General features: G+C 45.6%; 1 protein-coding gene across 3 annotated transcripts in view; it reads left to right on the top strand.

Moving 5' to 3' along the window:
* The first annotated feature begins 570 nt into the window (after nucleotides 1-570).
* The window catches only part of LOC106588496 (exostosin-1c), a 73,938-nt gene continuing 62,063 nt past the window's right edge, over nucleotides 571-12,445 (top strand). Inside the window, exons 1-2 of one of the 3 annotated variants that reach the window (XM_014177593.2) lie at nucleotides 571-1,250; nucleotides 8,694-10,041. In XM_014177593.2, the coding sequence (XP_014033068.1) occupies nucleotides 9,095-10,041 (947 nt within the window). In that variant the 5' untranslated portion in view covers nucleotides 571-1,250; nucleotides 8,694-9,094. The remainder of the gene's footprint in view (nucleotides 1,251-8,693; nucleotides 10,042-12,445) is intronic. The other 2 variants (XM_014177592.2, XM_014177594.2) reach the window with 2 other exon arrangements.

The raw sequence follows: 12,445 nt of genomic DNA on the forward strand, positions 1-12,445 counted from the left end.
GGCCGAGGAGTGAAAAGGAAATCGGCTGAGAGGAGAACTGCGCTTTGTTTTGCCCCCCCCCAGGTGAGGGTGAGTTCTCTGTCGGGAGAAAGCAGGCGGAGCGCACTGGTGATGTCGGCAGCCCATACCCGGAGATAGAGTACTATGTCTGTATTTAGTCTGTTCAACAGCCTACATCAATGACTGCATGTTGCACTCCGGAAGTAATGGGATTATTCTCAATCACATAGTACTGTATATGGACAAGTGTTTATAGGAAATGTGGTAATCCTGCATGTGATGTCGTGCTCAGTGTCCAAGGGCATTGTACCTACTGTTCAATATTAATGTCATAAGGGTACGAGCATAGCCTACGGAGTCTGGATGCTCGGCTCAGTCTCATACTATCACTGTTGACATATTCTACGAGTAACCTATGAACCCAACCGAAGGCAGCGCATTTGAATGATTGGTCTATTTGTAGCCACCTCGATTGTTTATTTCCCCTGTGCATTGTTTCAATAGCTTCTACCGAATTGCATCAACGCCCTCGACACACTCACGCTCACATAAAGGGAGTGCAATACGGGAATGACACTTGTCGTGACCCAGGGATAGGCTGCAGTCTATTTCTCATATAGGCTAAAGTACTGCTGTCACGTTGAATATTCACTGAGAGTGAATCACATGAAATAATGTGCTAATTTCCTCTCTGCAGAGAAAGCGTGCCGTTTAATGTGGCTCCAGGTAGTGCGAACACCCAAATTATGCCACTGTGGAGAGTGAGAAAACTGTGATTGTAAATCGCAGACATGGGCGGAGGAAATCGCCGTGGTGATTATTATGGACGCGCCCGGTGTGTATGTTTGCGCGTGTCAGTCGTGTAACACAATCATGTTATAGAGCTCGTAAATCGAGAGGACCGCCAGTGCATCAACTACATCGATGTATTGATCTACTCTCGTGCCGATAGAAAGGACGTTCAATTTGTATGCGAACACATCGTGCCGCTGTAGCTAGAGGAGCGTCAAGAGAACAGAAGCAAGCAAGCAATGACAGATTTTGTTGACAACTATTGCTGACAACTCACGAAGACAACTCACGAAGATTACCGACAAGGACTAAATACTTGCTTTTGAAAGTGGATGAGACTGTCTGCCTGTCATTTCCGTAGGACCACAATAAGTACAGGTAACAACACAATAACCTATCGGTTAGAGCGTTGGGCCACAAACCGAGAGGTCGCTGGTTCGAATACCTGAACTGACAAGGTGAAACATCAATCTTGAGCAAGGCACTTAACCCTAATTTGTTCCAGGGGCGCCGTACTACCATGGCTGTCCCTGTAAAACAACACATACTGCACATATTGCGTGTATGTGACAATATATTTTGTTGTTTTTTTACTCTTACGCTGTTTACTGGTTTTCTGAGGGATAGAAATATGTAGAACATGAAGGTTGAATGCTCTGCTTCAGAAATCATCTAATATGGGTGTAATTTTGCATTTGTTGCAATAGAACGATGGCATTCATAAATGACTTGTTAAATCTATTAACATAACATTATGCATGACCGTGTGTGTCATAGAAATGCCATTGGCACATTTTGAGTTGTGATGACCCTGTTTTTCAAGGATGGACCCTCCCGAGATGCCTTTCTTGCACACTTAGATTGGATACACTGACAGAGCTATAAAAGCTCAGTATCCCCAATTTCAAGTGAGGTGTCACAACCAATTGAGTTGTGAAGCATTTGGTTGGCAAATATAAATGGTGACATCCCCTGAAAATAATTAATTTATGGTATTGACTGATGAAGTGCAGCCAAGGACGGGGACCTGGTCCAAACTGACGCCCCATAAATAATTAGAAATCAAAACACGAAACCTGTGGAATGATTTCACATTCACTGTTACCAAACAGTAATAGCTTTAACGCTAGCTGAGGGATGGGCCTGGAGAAGTGCAACCACTCTCAAATTCATAGACTGCAAGGATTGATATCTAAATTAGTTTGAACCATGAAGCTATACTGTGTTTGTTTGCATTTACATCGTTTAAACATTGGAGTAAAACAAGATTATATAATGGGTTCTGATGAGGAATGACAGTTGAACTAAGCTCATGAGACAAGTTATATTCGTCATGAATCAATACATGTATATCATTCATTTGTAAGTCCAAAAACTGATATAGCAGACTCTAGATTCTCTTTCAGAATTCTACATACTAGTTATTATTTATCCATATTAGGAGAACGTGGTCTAGTAAAGGCATAGAAAGAATCGTTATGATGATTCTTTCAATCTGGACTAGTCTATACTGTATGACTCAGCTTGAATGTGAAACCACGGTATCTAGAGATGTGGATAGGTGATTGAAAGTGACTCAGATCTCTGCTGCTCTGACAAGGATGTCGGACTCATTGCATCATTCACACTTAATATATTACCTTATTTTGTGTAGTGAAGGACGGGGTACATCATGGCTGCAGGCTGGCTGGTTCTTGATAGGTATCATAGTGGAGGAATCAATGTTTGAATTATAGAATTGCTGGGCACTGCCATAACAAATCACAGCACCCCCATAAAACACTGGCATCTCATAGGCATAAAAATATTATCTTTTGTACAGGACACTCTTACACATCACTCCTTAGAGTCCAACCACATGGATAAGCATTTTATTTTTCCCTGGACTCATCATGATGTAGTCGTGACATTGTCCTTTAGACCTGATCCAACATTATGTTTTACTTTCATCCCCTTGGTCAAGTTTTTTTTCACAATAATCTGATCCCAGATCTGCATATAGGGGGCATCTTCTGCTTGAGCCCCAAGTACAGTGTATTCGGAAAGTATTCCGACCCCTTGACTATTCTAAAATGGATTAAATAAATTGTGTGGAGGCACAGATCTGGGGAAGGTTACCAAAACATTTCTGCAGCATTGGAGGTCCCAAAGAACACAGTGGCCTCCATCATTCTTAAATGGAAGAAGTTTGGAACCACCAAGACACTTCCTAGAGCTGGCCGCTCAGCCAAACTGAGCAATCGGAGGAGAAGGGTCTTGGTCAGGGAGGTGATCAAGAACCCGATGGTCACTCGGACAGAGCTCCAGAGATGGTTGTCCTTCTGGAAGGTTCTCCCATCTCTATAGCACTCCACCAATCAGGCCTTGATGGCCAGACGGAAATCCACTCCTCAGTAAAAGGCACATGACAGCTTCTTGGAGTTTGCCAAAAGGTACGTAAAGGACTCTCATACCACGAGAAACAAGATTCTCTGGTCTGATGAAACTACGATTGAACTCTTTGGCCTGAATGTCAAGAGTCACGTCTGGATAAAACCTCTCACCATCCCTACGGTGAAGCATGGTGGTGGCAGCATCATGCTGTGGGGATATTTTTTCAGCATCAGGGACTGGGAGACTAGTCAGGATCGAGGGAAAGATGAACGGAGCAAAGTACAGAGAGATCCTTGATGAAAACCTGCTCCAGAGTGCTCAGGACCTCAGACTGGGGACAAGTCTCAGAATGTCCTTGAGTGGCCCAGCCAGAGCCCGGACTTGAATCCGATTGAACATCTCTGGAGAGACCAGAAAATAGCTGTGCAGCGACGCTCCCCATCCAACCTTATAAAGCTTGAGAGGATCTGCAGAGAAGAATGGGAGAAACTCCCCAAATATAGTTGTGCCAAGCTTGTGGCGTCATACCCAAGAAGACTCGAGGCTCTAATGGCTGCCAAAGGGGCTTTAACAAAGTACTGAGTAAAGGGTCGGAACACTTATATTTGCTAAAATTTAAACAACATTTTTTTGCTTTGTAATTATCGGGTATTGTGTGTAGATTGAGGGGGGGGGGAACAATTTGATCAATTTTAGAATAAGGCTGTAATGTAACAAAATGTGGAAAAAGTCAAGGGTTCTGAATCCTTACCAATTGCCCTGTAGATAGCATGATAAGTTGTGTTTCATATCCTACATGCTCTGCTGTGTGAGCAGCACTAGTTGATGGAGAGCTAGCAGCCCTAGTTCTTCCAACCCATCTTGTATGTTTGCTTAATCAACCCTTGTAGCGTCGGAGTGAGAGCAGCATATTATTGAGACGCAATTAATCAAGCCAGGTTGTAATTATCATTGAGTTCTCAATTGAAGGCGGTGGGAGGCTAGGCACGGGTCATTCAGGCTAGAGGTAAACATCTTATTAACGATGTAGGAGTCTCTCACAGACTCTCACCACATAGGGCAACAAGGTTGTATTGGGTAGAAACGCACAGCTATCAAAAAAATGTCCTCATAAAAATACCAGGGCTTAATTAGGTTTATGGTCATTACGGTCCTCAGGTAATCTCTACTAAATGGAACAGTTCCACACTACTAGCTCACTGTAGACAGAAAGGAACCCAATTTCGTAACAGCCTTGGTCATGAATAAAACATGTGTATGTGCGGCCTCCATTGTAAAGAAACAGAGCAAATAGAATCACCTAGAAGCCCTTAATGCCTGGGTGCTTGGGCGTTGGTTGGACAGTTCCTGTTTTCCCTTTTTCCCAAAAGCACTATCTGAGATGACTGCAGTCAAACATCGACCACAACCTCAGTCATTCCTGGTCAGGTCTTACCCACACACACACACACCCACACAGACACCCACACACACACACACCCACACAGACACCCACACACACACACACACACACACACACACCCACACAGACACACACACACACACACACCCACACAGACACACACACACACACACACCCACACACACACACCCACACAGACACCCACACACACACACCCACACCCACCCACACACCCACACATACACATACACACACACACGCACGTCCCCACAAGCACACACGTCCCCACAAGCACACATTGCATGGCACATTAAGGCTAGGACTAGGAGTGGCCCTTGGAATTGCCGCTACGGTTCTCCGGCCTCTAATGACAGAGTCCAGCGCTTAATTTTAGTCTGGCTTCGCCTCTCAGCTCAACGCAAGATATGTTTTTCTTCAGGAACAATTTCCCTGGACTAACGTGTGTCCAGCTTTAGTCAAGTGACAAACGTTTTGTGTGCGTGCACAAAAACGCGCGCACACACACACACAGAGCCTTACTAACTGAACACGTTGGCAGAACCAGCCTAACAAGTAGCAGTTCAGGATTTGAGTCTCTGTGTGACTTTGTCACGCAGATAGACACTGACTCGGGCATGCCAACTCTGTTCGGAAAGAATTGAGTTACTATTTTAAAATCGGATGCCGCTGATCGAGAGTGTATTTATAGTCTACTTTATATACCTATGCAAATCATCTCCGACAGAATAGTGCCATTTCCCCATGCACAGAGGAAATGACTACTTCCTTCAGAGTCCAACGCAAGCTCATTTCAGTTTTATCAATGCCTTCATACATATTCCCCACCCTGTTACACTTCTGTATTATTGCATCTGAGTAGCGGTCGACGGTTGCTGTAGCAGTCGACAGTTGCTGTAAACACAATTCCATCTACTGCTGATTCAATTGCATTTCCTTCAATAGCTGCAGAGAGACGAGTTTAGTCTTGTGGGAACAGCAGGCAAAGTTGAGGGTAGGCTGTCTTCGAGGTCCTGAGAGAGGCAGAGGAGGGATGGATGGATGGATGAGGTTTGAGCAGGCCGCCGGTCCAGCTGTCACCCACACTGACTGAAGCTTGTGAACCAACAACATACCCAGAGTTAAGAATGCATGGGAGGTAGAGAGGTTAGGGTGAGGAAGGGAACTTGGAGTTTGTTTGTCTTGCTAATAAAGAGATTTCACAAGGCACCTGTATAGTTTACGGTGGGGCTTTTAATGCTCAATGCAAACACACAGGTGACAAGTAGAAGTGCTGTGTATAAGCAAACATTGATTAGTCAAAGGAAGGAGTCGCTGTATATTTCACTCCCTACTGCTTTGACGACCCATCTACTTCCTTGTGTTAGCCTTCCCACAATGCATTGCAGTATCCTCACACATCTCAAAAGTTCTTCTTATTTGAATTCACTACTTACCTGAAAAGGCAAGTCAAAGTCATCTCAAGTATCCCCCAGAGATACCTTACTCTTTCAAGTCTCATGCCTTCTAGTGGGACAAATTACTGAAGAGTTTTCGAGTCTGCTTTGCCTGTATTTGGTTGTTAGACGGCTTCCACACCTTCTTTCACCCCATATCTCAAGGCTAAGTTGAAATACTTCACAGATACCTTCTTGAGTCTGACATCAACATATTGGTGGTGGAACTAAAAACAAATCCATAACCCTTCTTTACCATATGTGTCAAAGCTTCCTGTCAGACCAGTGATCAACCATACAAAAGATGGAAGGAAGGAAGGACGCCGTCTAAGAGCTTCCAACCAGAACCCTAAAGGTTCCCCTCTGTCTGAATCCTGTACTTTCCCTCAGGCTCCTCAACGCTCCTCAACAGGCCATGTGGCCTTTCTCAGTGCTAGGCCCCACCATACTGATCCATTCATCATTGATCTGTGACAGTGGAGCCACATACTCTCTTAGCAGGCTGTGTAACTCCTTCAAGGTGTGTGTTTATGTGCATTTGTGTAAAGGCTGTTACTGGCTAACCTAAGCCCAGACATGCCCTGGGTTTGTATTGGCCTACATTCATTAGCGCTTCCAGCGCTAATGGGTTTTCTGTGTTACTATGGTGAATGCCATCTATTACTACGGTGCTGTTTTCATTTACACAGTACAACAAACAGGATGGCGATTGGGGTTCTATCGTTGCCTTGCATAATGTTGATAATGGGGATTACTGATAGATGTGGAGGGGATAGTTGACATTTCCCTGGTTCTTTGGTGGCAGTGTGGGATTAAACCTTTTGGTGTATTTTGTTTTGTGAAAATATATCTCGGTATTAGTTGGAGAAGAAAGTGAGAATCTATCCTTGTCATTACCATCACCCTCATCATTACCATCCCCCTAAACTACAAATCATCAAAGACCTTATAGTGCTCGGGTCAGGGGTGGAACCAAAATGTTTTTCCAATCGTTCCGAGGAAAATCCCTATATCTTGGGAACAAAAAAATGACATTATTAACCGATTTATCAAGATTTCAGAATAACGTTTTTGTTCCGGAACACTAGAGATCACTTTCGTTCCGGGTTCTTTTTCCGTCCTTCAAAATTGCTTGTTGGTTCTGTTCCCTGAACCGGTTCCAACCCGTAGCTCAGGTTACCTTTTTTTTTGTCAGACTGGATATATGTCTTAGCCGTGTGAGAGTATGCTGAGGTAGATTGAGTTTTACTTCAGCAGGAGAGGCAGGGGATATAAAGCAGAAAGGAAAATCAATGTCTTAACTAAAGGAGCTGGTAAATTATTGATGAGGACTATGTAATGGGATCCCTAGTGTCTGTTTCCTTACAACTTTGTCTGCTTGCCACTGTGCTGTGGGAGAGGAGCTTGGCTGAGCCAAAAACCAACACCCAGAATCTCTATAGCTCTGTGAGCTCACTGAGACTACCTAATGTGCGCACACATATGTATGTACGTACGTACGTACACACGGACATATACACACACAAATAGTCACGAGGCCTGCATACAGACACCGCCTGACTTACATATGGTTGCACATAAACACAGCTGGAAATGTATGTTTCAGTAGTCATTCAAAGGTAATTCTGTAGTATCACAATACACTGGTCTAATGAGACAGTGCATTATTGATCAATATCACCCGTCTGTATGGAGCATGATAACAGGAGCAAAATGAAGGGGGCCCATCAATTCTACATGGATGGAGAAGGTAGAAGAATGTGATGGAGAGGTAGAAGAAAGGGAGGGAGGGATGTAGAGATGGGGAGGAAAAGAGAAAGTGAGGGAGAGCAGGTGAGACCTGAAAGCTGCCTTTGTGTGCCGGCTGGCAGTAGGAACACTGGTCTGCTCTGTGAGGTGTTCCATACACACCACACACACACCCACTGGGGAGTTATGGGGGGATGCTTTGGCAAACATAACGGGTTGATGTTTTCAAATGTAACAAAAAGCCACTCTCTCCCCACCCCAAGATTAACAGACATTACACCGCCATAAAGTGGCTCTAATTTCCCTTACTTTACAAATCTCCCTTTCAGTTGCTAAACAGCTACCCGTCTTCCCCTCCACTGCATCTCAGCTGTATCTGACGCTGCTCAACCAGAGCTTGAAGTACATGATAATATCAGAGCTGGCTTCTTGATGTTCGGCATACTGAAACCAAAAACGCCACAGTTCCAGGACTGGACGTCAATGGCATAACCAGACCAAACATTCCAACTACTTTGACCCTTTTCAAATATAGAGTGGTGGTATGTTTAAACTTTGAGAGTCAATGTTTTTTTATGTCTGTCTCACCAGAACTGTCTGTATCCGAACTGAACTGAGCGAGGTCTGTGTTTGAAGAGACTAGATTTCATCTTCAGTTCAACTCAGGGGGTTTTATAGTGAATTTTTCTGTGAATGAAATGACCACCGCTGTGCTAATTTACACGCTTCATGCTGATAGTGTATGTTTTGGTTTATACAGTATATCGGCATGTTGGTATAAGCGTGAGTTGTGCGTTACATAATGGTGGGAGACAGTGTTCCTTGACTTGTTAATGTGCATAGTGCTGCTGGGCTCTGGCTGTGCTGTTAAGTGCTCCTCGGGTTGTGTACTGAGTTGTGATCTCGTTTATTTGCGTCCTCAGGAGAGACCCGGGAGACAGCGGGCGCCATGAGGCGGCGAGGAGGGCTTGAGAGAGAGGAGACATCGCCCTTCATCATCCTCAGCATCGGGCAGTGCAGGAAGTGCACACACTCGCCACAGAGACTGTCTAGCAAGAGACAGGCTAACAGCACCCGAATCTGAGCGAGAGAAACCGGAGCGAGTGGCTTCAACATCCATTTATTTATCCTCAATGGGCTCAAACTGGATGGGACCAGACTTGGAAGTGACGATGTCCAAGTTACCACATGGTTCTATATTGGACCCTCCTTGTTAGACCTTCAAAACGACTCGCCCACCGCTGTGAGGCTTAGAACTGAGGGGCAGAGAGGGGAAAAAGAGAGAGAAGGAGAGTGATAGAGAACGAGAGACACTCTGGGCCCCATGCAGGCACGTAAGAAGTATGTCCTGCTGGGGCTGTGTGCTTGCTGCTGGCTGCTGCTCTTCTACTGGGGAGGCGGGGTCCAGGTCCGTCTCTTCAAGCTGCTGGGGCGGCCGAGGGGCGAGGTGGTGCGTCCCTGGCCCAACTGGACTGACCGGGCCTTCCTGCCGGGCTATGCCCAGCTGGAGGAACTCCAGACGGGGCCGGGTTCCGCCGAGTCCCCCAACCAGCGTCACCAAGCCTGGACGGGCATCTATAAAGACAGTCGCTGTCGCATGGAGACCTGCTTCGACTTTACGAGATGTCGACGTAGAGGGCGGGACGGGTTTAGAGTATACGTCTACCCGTCGGAGAAGGGCGAACGCGTGTCGGAGAGCTATCGGAAGATACTGACGTCTATAGGCGAGTCGCGGTACTACACCACGGACCCTCGCGAGGCGTGTCTCTTCGTTTTGGGGATTGACACTTTGGACCGAGACCAGCTCTCGGGGCAGTTCGTGCCCAACCTGGACGATCGTATCAAAGGTTACCCGCTCTGGAACGAGGGACAGAACCACCTTGTCTTTAATCTGTACTCGGGCACCTGGCCCAACTACAACGAGGACCTGGGCTTCAATATTGGCCAGGCCATCCTGGCTAAAGCCAGCCTCAACACGGAACACTTCAGGCCCGGGTTCGACGTCTCCATCCCCCTGTTCTCCAAGGAGCACCCCCAGAAGGGGGGTGAGAGGGGCTGGTTGGTGCGAAACACGGTGCCCCCACGCAGGAAGTACCTATTGATGTTCAAAGGGAAGCGGTATCTAACGGGCATCGGGTCGGACACCCGTAACGCCCTGCATCACATCCATAATGGGAAGGACATCGTGTCCCTCACCACATGCCGTCACGGGAAGGACTGGGAGAAACACAAAGACGCCCGCTGTGACCATGACAACCTGGAGTATGAAAAGTAAGTCAGGATTCGCCATTCTGCCCCTTAGGTACATAACTTCCAATTCAGTTAGTCACTCATTGACATCAATGCATGACTAAGTGAAAATTCGACTTAAGTGGAAGTTAGGCTTCTCCCCTTAGGGAAGGTTATTATTGTGAGGTGGTGTCATAACTTGTGTTCAGTTTCATCAGGAATACACTTTGGACTTGTATTGCTTTGTTTGTACTTGTTCTGGGCTTGTATGAGTTTGATTTTCTCTCTCATCTAAACTGAGGTCTCCTTCTGGTTATTTTCTCTGGCTTTTACAGTTACTATTCCAGTTATCATGTTAGGATTATTGAGTGTTGGTTGCGTGTTGTGTTAGATTTTAAAGTACAGAGTGTGGTCCTGGCTGTGTAAGGTCTTGGTGAAGAGTTTACACGCCTTAAAGCAAGTCAACATCCAAAGACCAATAGATTGTCCAGAGGCCAATAGAAAACGTTCTGAAACCTCCTGAGAAGTGTATTTATTCATCCATGCGTAGAGGAGCAGTGTCACGATGCAAAGAGCGGGATTGAGGAGAGGGAAAGTTGACTGGAATAAGAATAGCAGTTAATTGGGTAAGAATAGGGGGAGGCTAAGAATAGGGGGAGGCTATCTTTTCATGTAGCTTCCAACAAAGTACACCAGTAATCTGGTCCTGGTCGGTTACCTCTAGAATAAGGGAGAGAGAGAGAGAGAGGGGAGGGACTTGTTTTACCCAGTAATAGCAGTTGTAATCTGGCCAGGACATAGCTACCTTTCTGGGTTGTTGACATTGGGCCAGTGGTGAAGGGAAGGGGACGGAGCTCCCACTCGATACTGTATGAATGAGCTCATTTATTCCACACATAACAAACGGTCTGCTTAGACATCAGGGGGTGTGGGGGTTTATGTGATATGATGGCGGTTTAGATTTGGATATGGTGAGGGGTTAGATAGGGGTGAGAGACAGCAGTGTGTAAGAAGAAAAACAATATATTTTTTTTTTTTTTAGCACTTTTTTCTTCTCCCTCTTTGGAAATGGGTTATGGACGGAGGTGACGGGGGCTCCAGTGTGAGTTGTGAAGGGGTGCAGAAGGATGTTGGAGGCGGGTGATGGTGGGGGCTGGGCATTATGCTGACCTCTCTCTGACTCTCATACCCTGAGGAGTGGGTGGGCTTTTCGGGAATAACATGAGAACCATGCATGGAAATGGAGTCGGAATGAATGAAATGAAAGCATTACGATATATAAACGTCCCATGAAGCTGAAGGATTCTGAGAATAAGGTTAGGTAGCCACTCCCACCCTCATGGCCCTCTGTCTCTCTCTCTCTCTCTCTCTCTCTCTCTCTCTCTCTCTCTCTCTCTCTCTCTCTCTCTCTCTCTCTCTCTCTCTCTCTCTCTCTCCATCTCTCTATTCTCTCAATGCCCCCCCCCAAATGCCTTTCCTCCTCTCTCTGTTTCTCCTGTTCTCCTTGGCTGTGGGCTCAGGCAGGCTGCAGCCTCTTAGCAGGTTGTACCAGGTTAATGAGCCCATGCATCTGGTCCACCAAGCGATTAACCCAGGAGGACCTGGGACTACACAGGGTAGGGGGGAGAGAGAGACCTGAAGGGGAGTGCAGGACAGGCAAGACATGGGGGTTAGATAGAGGGAGGGAGGGACGAAGAGGGGGAGAAAGGGAGAGAGGCAGACAGCAGGAAAGAGAAGAAGAAAAGGTAGGAAGGGGTAACAGATTGGGGAGAAAAAGAAAGGAGAAGAAGGTAGGACTTCAGGCAGGGAAAGGACCCAGAAAGAATGAGAGGCCAAGAGGGAGGGTGACAAAGCGAGAGAAAGAGGGAGGGTGAGAGGGGGATACTTCAGGCAAGGGAGAGGCTTTACCGCAGCTTAATGGCCTAGTTTCTCTTTTTTTCCTACTTTGGAGGATTCCTTGAGAAAGGAAATAAAAACCTGCATTGTACAGTGAATCTAAATGAGGGAGTGTGTGAAAAGAGAGGAGTGGAAATGAAGCAGGGACTTTCAGGACACACACACACACACACACATATATATATATATATATATATATATATATATATATATATATATATATATATATTCCTATGCTCTGACACCGTCTTCCACATGGCAAGGCCGTCGTCATGGGAACATCCGTTTAAGCTGAATGGAGAGGTACATCCTTTTGCCATTACACCCCCCTCCCCACGTCCCTGATACTTATACCTCAGTGCTTCAATTATAACTAAACCAACTCTGTAAAGTATTCTACTAGTACATACTATATATATATATATATATATATATATATATATATATATATATATATATATATATATATATAAATGTACGTACTAGTAGAATACTTTACAGAGTTGCTTTAGTTATATATATAGTACGTACTAGTAGAATACTTTACAGA

Source organism: Salmo salar, chromosome ssa27 (assembly GCF_905237065.1).
Source record: "Salmo salar chromosome ssa27, Ssal_v3.1, whole genome shotgun sequence".
In the NCBI taxonomy this organism is placed as follows: Eukaryota; Metazoa; Chordata; class Actinopteri; order Salmoniformes; family Salmonidae; genus Salmo; species Salmo salar.